Here is a 17,040-nt window from a genome sequence, read left to right on the forward strand (position 1 = left end):
CTGATTATATGTACCAGCACACCCATTGGTGTGATACTTGTGCCTCCTCTCAGGATAACTCGGGCCTGCTCGGGGAGTCCAGTCTGAGCTCCAGCAAGAGGTTGAGTAAGAGCAACATCGACATATCCGCCCCAAACGAAGGGCACGGCCAGGGTGGGCCGCCGCTCAGCCGCAAGCAGAGTGACTCATATGACGGAGACACATCGTCCACGGGCCAGCACAGCTTCTTCTCGAGGTGAGACAGTACACATAAACTCACCAACACAAGAGGTGATATGATGGTTTAATTTTTTCCACCAAGACATTTTGACAATAAAGACTCAGGTGTCTTTGTGGATAACATTGTATGATTTTTCTACGCGTATGATTTTTACGAACTGTTCACAAGTACGGTCAAACTTATATGACGTTTACATAGTAATAGTTTGATTCTATCAATCAGTCAGGCAAAACACTGATGCAAAAGGAGACTGAGTCTTTTTGTAATAAAAAATATCATCATTTCACAGATGACTGTTCCATTAATTAATTGACTATATACAGTTTATCTAAAATAAAAAACAACATTTGGATTATCTGTTCGCTCATCTTGCTTAATTAAGAAAACACAAACACTCACAACCTAGGAAAAAAAAAAGCATCTTAGACATCGGGCACACAGACTGTTGATAGAAACTCTTTTATCCATGTCTGTCAAACAGCATCTGTTGATCACTGATAAGTGTTTTAGAGGCTCTTATGATGACCCAGATGTTTCATGCCAGCCCTCATCCAGGTTTCCCCTGCCCTGTTTCGCTCCTGCTCTATATCATTATTTGCAGCTTGACTGCAACTCCTGCCTACCTGCCTCAGCTGAACTATAAATAGCCTGTTTGAGCCTGTGCCAGCCGGTTTGTGTGGGAGACCGAGTAGTGCTTGTGAATTTAGCTGGGTCAGAGTGGCTGGAGGGGGTAAAATTGCCATGTTGACTCATTTCAAGCAACCAGTGTTCCCTTTACAAATAACATAGTCCACTAGGCTTACACCACCAAAGACACAGAGTCACTGAGGGGAGGACCCGATCAGTTCACAGTTTAAAAACTCTGTGTTAATGGCAATGCATCCATCACCTTTCCCTTATTTAAAACTCCCCATCAGCAGCGTGGATGCTCACCTCTGCTCCTCATTTGTAGCTCATTCTAGATAAACAGTAATAAACATGTTGGTTCAAAATATGAAATCGGTCTGGGTAGCTCATCTTTATCGACACACTCTATGGGGGCTGAATCTTTTTTTTTAACTCATCCCTTTTGATTTAATAAAGGATAAAAGTTATTCATAATAAAGCGTGTAGCTGACATGAATGATGAGCGCTTGGTGTAGCTGTTTGTCAGGAGACTTAAAACCAGACCAGCTCTGCCTGTTAGAAATAGAAAGCCATATAGTTAAGAAACTACAGCAAATAATGTTGTTAGGTGTGTTGAGACAGCATTTTCAATATAGGATAGGATAGGTTAGGATAGTACTTTATTGATCCCCAGAGGGGAAATTCGGGCGTTGCAGCAGCACGGGACACGTAAGCTCAAAATACAAAATACACATTATAGAGAATAGATTAGATAGATTAGATTAGATGGCCACCGCCATTCATGAGCTTCAAGTGCCCCCCTCAGTAACCAATGGGTGACATCACTTGGGATGTGTTTATATTTATTTACAGTGTAATGTAAAAACAGAAGGCATTCATACTTGAAAAAGGACATACTGTAATACACAGCATTTCGATATCTACGTATTTTTAAGAACCTCTTATTCTTAAGAAAACACATGCTGTGCTTGTTGAGCTGCTGAGAGGCTTCATTCACACTTCATTTTCATGACAAAACATGTCATGGATTTATTTTTTGATAGGAAGGCATCAGTATCAGAACTGAGGTAGCTGTTTATTTAACTGAAAAATATCTGTCAGATTTATCTATCATATCATTGCTCACCCAGGCAGCAATTCCTTTGGGAATTAAATACAATCATTTCCAACAAATATTGCACTTCTTACAGAGTAGAAAACACGTAGTCCTCCACTCTTTTAATAATCCTTTCACATGTACTTTTCTTGCAAATAGTAATGTCCAAATCATCCACTGCCCCTTGTTTTTAGCATAAATTATCCTTTCATGTTTAGAACTTTCTAGATGTTTAGAGGAAGTTGCAATGTGGACGCCTGCAGAATTTATACAGATTGAAAAATTAAATGGCTTGGTATTAAGGCGAGAAGGAGTGGAAACATTATGAGATAAAAGACCAAAACAAAAGAAAGTGGAAGGCAATCAAAGCATTATTGATTCAACATCAAAATGTCTGGAGCCTCTCTGCTAATCCTTTCTCCCCATGAAGGACTTAATGTGGAAATGTTGGCTCGCTAGAGAGCAGAGAGAGCTCGTCAGTCAGCGGGGAGTCGAGGCTGAGAGAAGCTCTGCTGTTCAAACAGCTCTGAGTATGAAGCCGCCTGTGAAGGCAGAGTAAAGACCAGCTCAGGCTGAGTCATAAAGGCCCTGCGCCTACAACGACCTCTGAATGTTAAATCAAGCCAGGCTACAATTAAATAAGGACAACGCAAAAGCATCACTGACTCATCTTTGCCAAGACTGAGATATTTGCTTTCCCCATTTTAAGTATGGATATGATTGACCTTTAAAGTTTGAGTTCAGTTCTGTTTTACTTGAACAGTAAAATAATCCCAGCTAAGTGCTATTATATTATCTGATCATATATTATATGACCAAATCTTTTTGTTTAAATACCTCACTTAAAGCCAAATTTACTGTCTTTAAATTATCTTTTGTCTTATTGAGCATTTTCTGAAAAGGTTGTTCCCTGCTGCATAAATAGAGTCCGAGGTAACACTCGAATGTTGAACTACAGAAGAGGATAAGAGCCACTGAAAAAAAATGAGAATTGTAACTTTCCTCAGAATATGACTTTAATCTCAGAATTCTAAGAAAAAAGTCAGAATTCGGAGATTAAAGTCAGAATAACAAGGTTAAAGTCAGAAATATGAGATCAAAGTCAGACTTCTGACTTTTTTTTGTCAGATTTAAAAAAAAAAAAAAAAACAGTCAGAACCCCCCCCCCCCCCCCCCAAAAAAAAAAAAAATCAGTGGCCCTAATCCTCTTCCGCATTTAACTAATAAATCAACAGCACTGCTTGTGTTAACAAAGTAAAAAAAGTAATTTTAAGGTTTGCCACAATGGGCTGCTGCAATAACAGGCAATAATTTGTGTCCATGTCCGTTCCCCCAGTCTGATGAAGGAAGGCGTGGAGTTGCGAGGTGGCAGTAGCACCAGTCTGGTGTTGAACCCGGGCAGATTTGACTTTGAGGTTTCAGACTGCTTCCTGCTCGGCTGTCCGCTGGGCCTGGTGCTGGCTATGAGACGCACAGTGCTGCCCGCCGTCCAAGGTGAGAATCGAACGCTTCAAAAACACATCGGGGGAATGAAATTCTTCAAGTTGTACTGTTTTTACTATTCTCCCTTGAATCGCTTGTCTGTTTTCGTTGAACTGCAAAAAGGTGATACACCGACCAATGTGTAATTGATTGATTGATATGTGATAAGAATATGACATGCCTGGATGGTTTCTTTGGTTTTCATGTTTTCTTTTGTAAAACACAAAAAAAATGGCATGACTTCTGTTTCAACTGGTATTGACTTTGATTTGCCCTTATTAAGGTGGTTTTATGTGATTTTTCTGCAACTTTGTTCCTTTTTTACCATAAAACTGATCTCATAATATGTTTCCCCTCATTGTAACAGGGTAGAAAATGTAACTGAGCTGATGATTAAGTTGCACCGACAGTATAGCAATATCAACAAAAGACTTTAAGCAGGATTTCTGTGAGCCCTTTGGGTTTTCCACACCCTCCTATGCAGGGGTGAAGGTAGTTATACATTCTTGCAGGTACTATTACGACAACCTTCATCGCTTAATATTGTTCACCTCTCCTCGGCTTCATGCATCCTTGAAACAAACGATTGCATATTATAATACCTGTACGGAGTAGAAAGAAATTAATACAATAAATCAAACGCACCCCTCCTCAAGTGCTGTGTTTATGAAGTGAAGAAAGATGCACAGTCGCGTACTGTTGAAATGAATTACAGAGAAACCCCTGATCGTTATCTCACACACACCTTACCTGAGCTGCTGTCTGTGTTGTTGGAATAAAACAGAATACCATGAAACTTAACAACCTATTCCGTTTCAAATTTGACTTGCGAGGTTTTGCACCAAACGTTTGCCTGCCAAAAACGTTTGCCTGCCAAAAACCCACAGCGCTGCAGCCAGCTGCAACGTGCCGGTGAAAGCTCGCGGCCACGTTAACTTGCAGTAATAAAAGCAGGCTGAGCTCCGTCCAGCACGGATTAAAACACAGCAAGGGCAGATCAGAAGCAATTCGGAATGATTTAGAAGAGATTAATAAGGAGACAAAATGTTGTTTGGATGACCTAATTTAGCAGATGTATTTTCTTGCTGAAAGCCGTGACTGTTTCTTGAATGTGGGTTGTGGCAGGCTGCTGCTCTTCCCTCTTTGTGAATCTTTTAGTTGTTTAGCGTACCGGTTTACTTTCTGCCCTACTCCTATTTTAAACATTTGTAACACAACACAGCTTAACTTCTTCTTCCTAATGGGTTTTTAATTTTCATTGTGTTTTCAGTGAGCCAGCTCCATCCAGCCTGCTCTCAGATTTTCAATCTGTTTTACCCCTCGGACCCTTCTGCCTCCAGACTGGAGCCTCTGCTGCAGCCCCTCTTCCACAAGCTGCCCCCGTTTGCTGTTCCACGCTACCAGCGCTACCCCCTAGGAGACGGGCGCTCGATGCTCATAGGTAGGGCCGTGATTGGACGATGGGAATCAATTTTACCATCAGGATGGAAAAGATGCAAGGGGAGCTCCTTGTGAATATTTTATGAGTCTAATTATTTTTGGTGTATTTGAAATTTCACATTAATAACCTTTTTGGACTTTGCATTTTTATGCTGGCTTGGAACCTTTGAGGAATCCTGGTAGTGATACTGGATTACAGCAGAGGACAAGTCATATGACTAAAAAGTGTGAATTTTCACAGGCACATATGTGAACTTCAATCCCATCCATCTGATCGTTCCCTGCAGAGGCTGTGCTAAATCCTGCCCCTGTAGTCTGAAGTTGAAGTAATTACACCTCATCTGTTTGTGATGCAGTGCCTTTAGCCTGCCAGAGATCTGACGATGAGACAGGGTATGGGAGTTATTAGTCTACTTGATATACTGTAGCACAACACTGCTGTAATCCCTCTGGAGAATTTGGTTGTAGAGACTGAGTCCTTAACGAGCCACTGATTTATTTGAAGCATGTTTTAACCCACTTTTGGGACGGAGAGACTCGTTCTTAACAGCAGTTATGACGCATCGCTAGTATCCCCTGTCTCTCCATGCTCCCAGTCTCTCCTCTTTGAGAGAAAATAGGACGACTGGGCTCTCGTACTAAAAACATGGGGGCCAGAACCCACATCAGAAGATAAGACTCTGGTTTGGTGTAAGGCCTTAATACACTTTTTTAAACCCCTTACTCCAATTCCGGTTATCAGAAAAAGTATAATTCAAAGCAGATTTACAAAGTGCAATACAAGAGATAAAAAAAGACAAATGTGTTTGCTACAAGACCCTATATGGTAAATGGACTTGAGCTTTTATAGCGCTTTTCTAGTCTCCCGACTACTCAAAGTGCTTTTACACCGCATGTCACACCTACCCATTCACAGCCATTCACACACTGATGGTAGTGATCTCTATGTAGTATCATCCATCAGAAGTAACTAATCCCATTCATACACCACCACCGAAGCAGCGGGAGCAATTCGGGGGTTAGGTGTCTTGCCCAAGGTCACATCGGACATGTTGCCCAGCTGGGGATCGGACCCTCGACCTTCCGGTTGAGAGACGACGACTCTACCAACAGCCGCCTCATGTTTAAGCTTTTTATTTAAACCCGGAAAATGCTAAGTGTATTTACATTCCTTAGGACAAATTTGTTTTGTTTATTATCCAATCCAGAAAGGTTGTAGATATAAAGGTTTTGAGGGTTATTATTATTAAGAGTGGCATCATTTTTTTTCAACAATATTAATACACCTTGTATTAATACAACAATAATGGCCATTTGCAGATAATTACAGATGATTTAAACACATTAATAACCATGCTACATCAGTAACTCAGCAACAATTTTGACACAAGTTTAAATAACATTTGTCAAAAAATTTGTCAATTATCATTTATTATGCACAACATGAAAAAATAGTTCAAACCCTAAAATACATTGTGAAACAACAATACAGCCAACCAGTCATCCCATACCAACAACCTGCCTACCTACAAACCAACCAATCAACCAACCACCCAAAAACCCATCGCTCAATACAACCAACTAACCAACCATCAAGCAAACCGAACACCCAATGAACCTGCTAAAACAAAGAAACAACCCAACAAAGCCAAAACAAATCAACCAACAATCTATTAACTAAACTTAGCTAACCCAAACAACCAATCAATTGCACCCATCAATCTCCGTACAGTTTTCCTGTTCAACAGGGAACCTATAATTTATCCATGGGTTGTGCTTGAATGTGACCTGTTTACAAAACATGTCTGACACATGACAGTAAATAAGACGATTTTTACACAGCACTGTTAACTGCTGCCTAAACTGTGATCTATAAATAAAATCCTGATCAGCCAGTCACAAGGTGGAACGCCTAGCCAGTACTGCTAATAAAAGTGATGAAGTTTAAAAGCAAGCACACATCTCAGTCTTGCAGCTATACAAGATTTTAATAATGAGTCTGCAGCATCCCAGTTTTATTGGTTTGGCTTTGAAGCTGTCAAATTATGTGTTAAATTAAAAACCACAGACAGGTGCACAGAGACAGAGGCAAACATACACTAACACACTCTTGCTCTCACACACACACACACACACACACACACACACACACACACACACACACACACACACACACACACACACACACACACACACACACACACACACACACACACACACACACACACACACACACTCGCACAGTCAGACATCACCAATTTCCTGCTCTGTAATATGGTAATTAGTTGTTACGAAGGCATGGAGAGCCAATCAAATCAGGCTCCTTTGGGTATGACTTTGACTGCAACACCCGTCAACAGTGGAGCTTTTATTATGATGAATGCTGCTAATATAGGGAGAAGAAGCCCTCTTCTTATTGATTTCCAGCTGGGGTTCAATGGCAAATGTTATCAGTCAAGACAGCAAATGCACATGGAGTTATATGCTTTTTTATCAGTATTGATCACAGGGCTAACCGTGCCTAAATGTAAAGATAGTGGTGTAGTTTTTGCTCACCCTCCATGTGAAAGCTGAGAGTGTGATGAGGGCTTGAGAGAAGGGTGCTGAGATAAAAGTCACTTTCTGTCTCTTTTTGTTACAAAGACGTTTCAAGGCCACGGAGCAATCATCCTTGCTTACCGTCTGAATTCTCTGCTTGTCCTTCCTTTAACCACCGTCATCAGCTGTTTTACTCTCCCCTGCCTCATGCTTTAATCATGATCTCTCTGCTTCCATGTTGATTGGGTGTTTTCTGAACATTTTATTTCTTTAAACTCGCCTTCGTCCCCCCCCTTTATGTCTTATGTTTATGTAACATATTCTTTCTTGCTAGCAGATTTTTGATGCTACTCCCTGCTGTCTCTGCTTCTCCTTCAGCAAAAATCATTTGAAATTTAATGTGTGTGCGTCATAGTCAATGTCCCTTTCTCTCCTCTTTCTGTCTGCTGAAATAATCTTTTCCTCTCTCTTTGCTTCTCTCTGCTTATTGTGCTCTCAATGAAAGACACAGCTGTTCCAGACTCTGAGGGAGAATAAGGTTACTTTGTAAAGCCTGGTTTATACTTCTGCGTTGAATCTACAGTAGTGGCCTACGTTGGGCATGGCCTACGCTTTGTGAGCACTTGTGCGTTCGTGTGTCTGCATAGCTCTGCAGTAGTCTGCCTACAAATGTTAGTTGACGGTCTGATTTCTATGCTAGTAAAATCATCGATTTCTGTTTCCGCCACGTTCTCTGCTTTTTTGTGTAAAGGAAACCATGGTGACTGAAACCAAGCGTGTTATGTTGGAGTTGGAGAGGATAAATAATGACCAGACGTTGATTGTACTGCGATATACTGCAATTATTGCAAGAAAGAAAAGAAAGGAGACGTCAGAGGAGATGGATTGTATGGACGGCATTGGAATGGATGGATGAAATATTCAACTCGATAGCGATGTTAGCTCAGTCTACTCGTTAGCATAGGTTAAAAACACAGAGGTTCATGATACAAAGGACATATATTTATCTTCTGGTCATAATAAGTTTAGGTTTCCCCGAAGTTGTACATGTATTGAAAGCCAGGAGAGGAAAAGGGAGACCTGTGTCGTTTCTCCCACTTCAGCTGGAGAATATATGTTCTGTTTGTTTTACCCATTTTTAGAAAAATGGTATAAGAATAATGTCCAACACATTTCCTTGAAGCACAAAGTGGTTCCCGCAGGGCTACAAAGAACAATTATTTTCACTGATTTCTTCTTCTGATAAGTGTTTTATGTAATTGCATGCCTTCAACCATGAGGTTATGATTGAAGTCTCTTAATCAAAGAAGCAGTAGTTATGATCCTTCTAAAACCGTTAATACTTGAATGACGGGTTTATCAGTTGATTAGATTTTGACAAACTTTAGCCTAAAGAATAAAAGTTGTTAACTCCAAGCTTATAGTTTGTTTGATGTTGTTGGTATGTCTGTTTGACCAGCAGTCAAAAAGCCAACACTTATAATGCATAATAAGAAAATTGTATTTTCTATATAGCAGCCCTTATTTGCTTTTACAAGCATTCTCAACATCTTATAGCTCTATTTCTGAATTGCTGTTGTTAATTTTGCATTAAGGTATAATGCATAATGCATTATTTTCACTGCTTATAACACTTCCTAAACATTGCTATGAGTTGATGTGAATGCTTATAATTACTTGTAAGGACTGTTATACAGCCACTTTATAAATGTGCTCATGATGCATTATAAGCGATGGGTTCATATAAAGTGTTACCCATATTCTTTTCACCATTATAAAATATCCTCATCTACATAGCACCACTATGTTCCTTTTAAAAATGAACCAAATAGCTTTTGTGCCTAAACCTAACCAATTACTACTATCAGTTTAGCCTCCTAAAGAGTTTAAAAAAGAATGATCTCTCACATATGAATGCTGTGGAAACATGCATGAATGTACAGGGAACATCTATGGATGGCGTTGTATTTGTAGTTTGGAGAAAAAAGTAATGTGGTATTTCTTTTATTTTTATGGATAAATATTGTCAAAAAAAAGTCCTATTCTTTTTCTTAATACCTCTCTCTGCAATATCTTCCAAACCACAAATATAATTTCCACCCCTCAAATCAAACCCATTAGTTTGAAAACTATCAATCAACAACAATCTGGCATCCATGAAACTCATCCAGTGTGTGTGTGTGTGTGTGTGTCAGATCCCATCAGTCCGAATGTGAATCAGTCTTTGTCTTCATTTATGAATCACACCTGATTCCTTGTCATGTCTGAGGGGGCAGCTATTAATCTGTATTCCTCTGCTGTAGCCGATCCTTCACCGAGCAAACACGCAACATGTGGCTGCATCTGACAGTTTATTTGTAATCATTACAGCAAGAAGGGGACAGAGGGGGTAATCTGCCAATTAGCGGCTGTTCTGGGTGAAAAAGTAACACAAGCTGATCCAAAGATAGAAATATTGAATCAGGTAAAGAGATTTTAAACGGAGAGAGAAATGTTCTGTTTGGTGTGAATTGAAGTCATGTCATGTCATGTCATGGAAAAAGGTAAATGGACTTGAGCTTGTATAAAGCTTTTCTAGTCTTCTTACTACTCAAAGCGCTTTTACACCACAGGTCAAAGGTCACACCTACCTATTCACACCCATTCACACACTGATGGCAGAGGCTGCTATGTAAAGTATGCATCAGTATTTACTAAACCATTCATAGACATTCACACACTGACAACGAAGCAGTGGTAGTAACTTGGGGTTAAGTGTCTTGCAAATTTAGAATTGTTTTTTTATATTCTATGTGTTATTGTTTTTTTTCCTGTGCGTTATGATAAATAATATTTTTCAATCAACTGTTGATTATTGGCTTTTTAATTCAATATACAAACTGCTTTTAACTTTTTAAAAAGCACTATAAAAATAAAGATATATTAATATTATCATTATTATTATCATTATGTAGACAGGAAATTGTTTGAGTGGAAAGTATCTGGAGAATTTGTTATTTCCCAGGATGCAGCAGGATTCTCTCTGAGCAAAGACCATCTGCATAGAGCTCACGTCAGCCATTCTAATTCCTACTCCAGCTCTCAGTTACCACTTTATGTCCCCTCCATCACATAAGAAGACATCTCCCCTGATTGATATATGTTACAGTCAATGGCAGAGAGTAAATGACATGCTACAGAAGCTGGGTCATCTTTCCTATGGGTCTCTGCCTGTTTGTGCCTGCTTACAATTTTATATAACGCACAAACAAAGATAACATCTTCTTCAACTGTTTGGTAGAACATGGATTTGGTTCATCCATTCCAACTGAGGTCAACATCTCCTCTGAAGCACACTGTGCAGCATACTGTGCAGACTCATTGAGTCAAGACATATCCACTGTCATAATGCAGCAACATTGAAGGCATAGGTAACAGGATAATAAGTACTCTCTGAAGTCTGGCTGAAAAAAAAAAACATTAAGAATTTCATAATGCAGGGACAAAAGTAAAATGAGGTGTATTCAGAGAAAAATAAATGCCTCTTTAAAGCTGTCTTGTTCAGCTTTCTGTTGTTTAGCTATGATTGCTAATAGAAGTTATGTTACATTAGGGTTTAAGTCTCATTTGTCCCCTTGATGTAACCTAGGGTTGAAGATGAAAGCATATTGAACTGAGCTGCTAGACGCTAGCCTCTATGATGGTTGAATTATTGATGTAATTTGCAATTTCTTGTCTGTGCATCTCAGGGAATAACAAGTAGATCCATGATGTCTGTAGAATTCAGGTCTTCAGGGAAATTTCTAATTTTCCTATTACACAGTATTATCCCTGAACAAAAGATGTGTTAAGGCATGCCTCTGGAAGAGAAGAACCTAACCTCATAAATGTATTCTGCTCAGCAGGGGCTAAGAGAAAAAGGCTTTTTGTGATTTATAGAAGCAAAACAAATAAAATGAACCCCATGAAGAGTAAAGGCTTTTTCTTTAATTGTACCCCTTCGTAGTGCTTTTCTGTGGTTTTCAAACACAAAGCAAGTCAATACACAGCAAGAGGCTGTGGTATTAGGGAAAATAACAGCATTGATTTAAAGATTAAAACCCGTCATTTGTTGTGTGATCATAGCATTTAATCAACTCTTCCCTCTCTGATGTCTTTTCTCTTTCTCTCCTTTTCTTTCTAGCCGAGAGTATTCAAGGCCATCCGAATGTGTTTCTGGAGGGTGATCAAACTACAGGAGGTCCAGCTTCACAGTCGTCGTCTGAGACAAAGACCGAAGGCGGAGGAGGAGGAAGAGGAGGAGGAGGAGATGGAGGTCGTAGATCCAGTGTGACCAGTGTGGAAAGTGAAACGTCGATTTGCTCCATGAGCCAGCTGGGAAACACCATCAGTAACAGTGAGTGGGAGGGGAGCTACAGTTTCCACGTCTCATTTGTTCAATTATCTCCTGGAGATGAATTCAGGTTCGCAACGTTTCACAACTCTTTAGTTGCACTCAGATATACAATCAATGCTTGCATATGTGTGTCTGTGCGTTCCAGTTTCCAGTAGCTGGTGGGGCTCAAAGAGGCTGGATTTTGCTTTGTTCTGCCCTGATGTGCTGACCTCCTTCCCTACTGTGGCTCTGCCTCACCTTTTTCATGCCTCCTACTGGGAGTCAACTGACGTAGCAGCTTTTGTTCTCCGGCAGGTTGGTAAACTTATTGTAAACAAATTGTTTCTTTGCTGACAGCTGTGTGGTACTGGATAGAGGGTGATGTTTGAAACAGTAGTAGAGTCTTTTCTATATTATTCGTTGTTTTCATTTTAAGTATTGGCGTTTTAGAAACTTGTGTTAAAACACTGGTTGTGACAAATAATAAGAGACCAGTGATTTTTGAATTTGCTTTGCAAATCTAAAACCAATATGAATTTACAGAGTTTATGTATGAGTCTTGTTTTGGTTTATTTAAGGGTCCCAGAATTGACCCTTGGGGGACTCCTTATGGACTCTACATTGCCCGTAGGTGTGAATGTGAATGTGGCTGGTTGTCTGTCAGCCCTGTGATTGACTGGCGATCAGTCCAGGGTGTACCCGGCCTCTCCCCCAATGACAGCTGGGATCGGCTCCAGCCCCCCATGAACCGGAACAGGAAAAGCGGTATAGATAATGGATGGATCGATGGATGGAATTCCTATGCTTTTTCAGTTTGTTTTGATACTTGCTTTAAGATAAGATCTTCATAAATATAATACTACTTGAAGGAACTAAATGCAAGTCCTACTGGTCCTCTCAAAGTTAATGTAGTTTTTTATAGTCTGCTACTTCTTCTCTAACTTTCATGTTTTCCTGTTTAGTTTAAGGTTAAGAAATCTGACTCTGGTTTGTTTGTTGGCTTTCTTATGCCATGTCTTTGAAGCAAATGCAATTTCTTGTGGAACAGATGTTTCCATTAAATCACGTCTTCTTGCTTCACAAACTATAAAGCAGAAAAGTATGATGCTGCTTAGCTGTTCAAGGGCTCCTTCTGTGCAGATGACAACCTGAATGTGTAATAAACACAAGTCTGGCAGCAAGCCAAGAATTTTGTAAAAACTCTTTTATGGGCTGCATGTAGCTGTGTAAAGAACCAGCAGTAAGAAATAATCTATGATATGGAGATTTACTTTTAGATTTGGTCCATACAAAAATATATGAAGTCTACCTCAGAATTATTTCAGTATGTTAAACAACAATCCAATACCGAGTCATGACATGTGGATCTACAGCTCTAAACACACTACACGGTATAACGGCCCATTTTACCTCAATTTAGCCTCTATGAGTGGCGGTCAAGATTGTGGGGATTGTGAAGTACTCTGAAAAACGTCAGCAAGGTTACTATCAACAGTCAGCACACTTTATCTAAGGATGTTTAACATTCACATCACACCTCACAGTTGAGCCTGAGACAAGGCGAAACCCTTTTATCAAACATGCTTGAAGTTTTCACCACTAGAATCTGAACAAATCTAACCAGGCTTTTGTAGCACGGGCTGGTGTGTGTCTAAAAGTGCATGACTACAAACCGTAAAAGCCGGAATTCTAATGTGTGGTTCTTGTTCTTTTATGGTGTATTGGTTCGAATTGTAACAGTGCGCAGCTGTGTCCCAATCTTAAATGGGTCCCCATTCATTTCCATATCTCCATCATCAACTTTTTTTTTTTAAGTCATAAGAACCCAGCCTTAGAGAATAATAATACCATCAGAGCATTTATTTCTAACACTAAGTAGGAATTAAACCTTAAGCCATAGCAGTGTTACCACAATCCTCTACCCACTGAGCTGCCCAGGAAAATATCACATCTTTGATACAGGATGTTCACTGAATCCTCTGAAGAACAAGAAAAAAAGAAGAGCATCACGTCGTGTTCTATTTAAAGCCACGAAAAACACCAGCAATCATTGAACTTGATCATTAGAGAGTGGCGAGCTCCCAGAGAAGAAAAGACGAACAATTTGTTTCCACCTGTGGTTGTGCTCTAACGTGTCTTCTTTGTGCTCTAACGTGAATGGAATAAGGTGAGTGCAACAAAAGGAGAGCTATCAACGCCTCCAGAAGGCTAATAAACCTGAGGTTGATCATTTCTGTTCAGGGTTTTCAGCTTTGCTTAATGCTGTATCATATTTAGAGGTTGTCATGGAATTCCAAGGCTGCACAGAAAACGATTTGTTTACTACTCGGTACTATTCTCACCGTCCGAGTTTAGTATGCAGCAGATTGTCTTCAAAAGATTGGGAACAAAGAGTGTCTTTACAAGAGTCGATATTCTTGGATTTTTTCAAGCTGATGTGTGATTGCTTCTATGAGTCCTCTAAATCAGCTCTCATCCCTTAATCTGTGTCAGAGGTGCTCTTGTCATGAATGCTTCCCATCAGAAATGTGTTTAATGAACCATTTACATAAATGCGGCTTCAATTTAAAACCTTCAGATGTTGTTATCGTCTCTTTTTACTGTGCAGATGGGGTACTCAGGTGAATCTAGGGTTGTTGCTATGAGAAAAATAGAGAAGCACATCATTGGTATGTGCTTCTCTGTGTGTGATGATTGCTGTATTTATTGTTTTTTAAGTACGGGATACCACTGTTGAGGCAGTCAAAGGAGCAATATGTAATTTCGATATGTAGCATTTGAAATGGGTACTGAAGTCCAAATTCAAAACATGGGAGAGAGTTTGCTTGACCACTTCCATTGCTGCAATACCTCTTGGTTTGCTGTTTGCCTGGCAAACCGAGGGGCCTCAAAAACGGTCGAACAGCGAAACAGCCTAACTTCTCTGGTCAAAACAAATACCATTCCGGACCGGAATTAAAACGCAGAGGGAGGACTAAGTGGCTGCTCCATTGTTGCCAGAAGAGAAGCCAGCACATCAACATAGCAGATTTCCTTGATCTCTAATCATATAATAAAGGTCATTTTTTAAATTTAATTCAGTAGAATATATCTTACATATTGGTCCTTTAGATGTATGCAATATTCAAGTCTGAGACAAAACATTTGAAGGGGACCATGAAGTGTATGGTATTTATCGTAGTGACTATTAATGTGTATGGTATGGTATAGTACCATACCCTACCGTACGTACATTATCATTTATATTGTATCATATCCTAAACTTGTTCTGCCTTCCAAATGTAGGATTTTTGAGAGAAAACAGGATATGATTGTCTACTCTGAAAAATGCACATTGTTTTTATCAACAGCTTATGCGATGTGACTGTGTGAAGGCCCAGGAAGCGGACAATCTGGACTCTGCTCCATTCTCTCCCTCCAGCCCACGAGAGAAATGGCTCCGAAGGAGGACACATGTCAAATTAAGGGTAATTCCTAGTTGTATCTTGTATATTTAAAAGTTTATCACAGAATGAAAATTTGAATTTATAGAAACTGAATTGACTTTTAGTAGTTCATATTCAAACTTTATGTAAAACAAGAAAGTCATGATTCATTAAACAAAGCCCTTTAGCTTGGACTCAAAGTGTTACACATCCTGGGGTATTGTCAGAAATAAAACCATCAACTCAAACACACATGAACACAGACATACAAATTCATACTGTAGATAGAGCTGACATTGTTCTTCTGCTGCAATGGAGTGTATTCAATCAAGTCAAAAACCTCTGTGGTTTGGTTGATTGGCTTTTCTTAAATTACTCCTGCACTTTCACCTTGTATCACTGATGTGAGCAGACACACACAATTACTTAATGCTTCTGAGCTGTGCAATACAAAAAACAAGGTCACTTTACTTTCTAGCCAATGTTCCCTTTATTTGTCATTTTCTAAAGACAAGAGTTTAGGGACTACTTGCTTTTCATGAGGCTATAAATAGAAGTGTGCAGCCAGAGTACCATGGAAACATATCTATATTTGACCCTGTGAAGGCGTCTTTATTGTGTCATCTTATTCATGCCTCACCTTGGCCGAGTGATGCATTTCTGATGTAAGTGCCTCAAGAAAAGCGGTTGGCCCCCGTCCTGAACGTGCTTCATGCTGATTGAATTTGGGCACAGCCAGTTCATCTGCAGCAAAGTGATACTATTCAGACAGACTTAGCATCTATTTCTGATCTGCCTCGCTTTGGTGAGAGGTCTTTGTCACAGATTGAGGGGGACCTCTTGCGTGCCTCTTTTTTCTCACTGCTCTGGTCTGACCCACCCCCTCCCCCATTCATCTTTTCCACACCATGGCTGTGAGTGGTGGTTTATACTGAGGCAAGTGTTGCTTTCCTGTTCTCACATAGGAAGGCACACAGAATACTAAGTGAGCAGTGTTGAGGAAATTCTAACCAGATATTGATGACTGTCAGGTTGCCTCAAGTCGCCCACTAGCTTTGATGTGCTGTATGTGTGTGTGTGGAGGTGTGCATATATGGTATATGTTTACTCTACATGCTTTACCATCACAAAATCAGTATGACCTCATGCAAGAAAATAATTAGTTGTTGACAAAACTAATGCAGAATAACAGCAGTAAATGTCAAAACTGCCTTGTTAGACGTCACATCCTTTTGATTCAATTATCATTATCCTCTTATCATTACTAGTAAAAAAATCACAACCTGTTTGCTCACATCAGCACTTAGCAATATTTGTTATTCGCAGATGCTCCATTATTTCCTAGTGAGTGCTGTCAAAACAGCAGTGCCGATTTATGGTAAACGAAGTCTCATCACAGCCTCTCTATTTTGATGCAATCACTGCAATAAGCAAGGGTGGAATTAACCTATTACATTTATTGCTGTTGCTTCGGTTTAGACATACATTTGCTCACAATTTAGTATGTTTGTATAAGCTGCAACTCTTTTAAGAAACATTTGATCATCTCTTCATCAGCATACATACATCCTTCACAAGCTTCGAGAGGAGATGTTGCCTTTATCAGCTGATCTAATGTTTTTTTTTAGTTTTTTTTTAAGTAGTCTAACTATTTGGGAGAAAAGCAGGATGTTTAAATAAAAGTACTTGTGCTGAGCAGAAGGCTTCAGGTCAAAGTAAAGGTTACAGGAATAGCAGAGAAATCAGTAGAACGATTACATTTTCTGTCACGGTGTCCTGAGAATTATAAGTCATGTATAATTCTGCTGATAATAAGCTATTAGGATGCAACCCATCTCTGCAAAATGAGATTTGGGGA

The 17,040-nt window shown here is 39.6% G+C and overlaps 1 protein-coding gene across 2 annotated transcripts in view; it reads left to right on the forward strand.

Annotated features, from left to right (window-relative positions):
- pitpnm3 (PITPNM family member 3) overlaps window positions 1-17,040 on the forward strand; it is an 84,955-nt gene that overhangs the window by 60,931 nt on the left and 6,984 nt on the right. For both annotated transcript variants that reach the window (XM_020654565.3, XM_020654572.3), the window contains exons 8-13: window positions 54-235; window positions 3,280-3,437; window positions 4,696-4,866; window positions 11,566-11,778; window positions 11,924-12,072; window positions 15,108-15,224. In XM_020654565.3, coding sequence (XP_020510221.1) covers window positions 54-235; window positions 3,280-3,437; window positions 4,696-4,866; window positions 11,566-11,778; window positions 11,924-12,072; window positions 15,108-15,224 — 990 coding nt within the window. The remainder of the gene's footprint in view (window positions 1-53; window positions 236-3,279; window positions 3,438-4,695; window positions 4,867-11,565; window positions 11,779-11,923; window positions 12,073-15,107; window positions 15,225-17,040) is intronic.

This window comes from Labrus bergylta, chromosome 11, assembly GCF_963930695.1.
Source record: "Labrus bergylta chromosome 11, fLabBer1.1, whole genome shotgun sequence".
Lineage (NCBI taxonomy): Eukaryota > Metazoa > Chordata > Actinopteri > Labriformes > Labridae > Labrus > Labrus bergylta.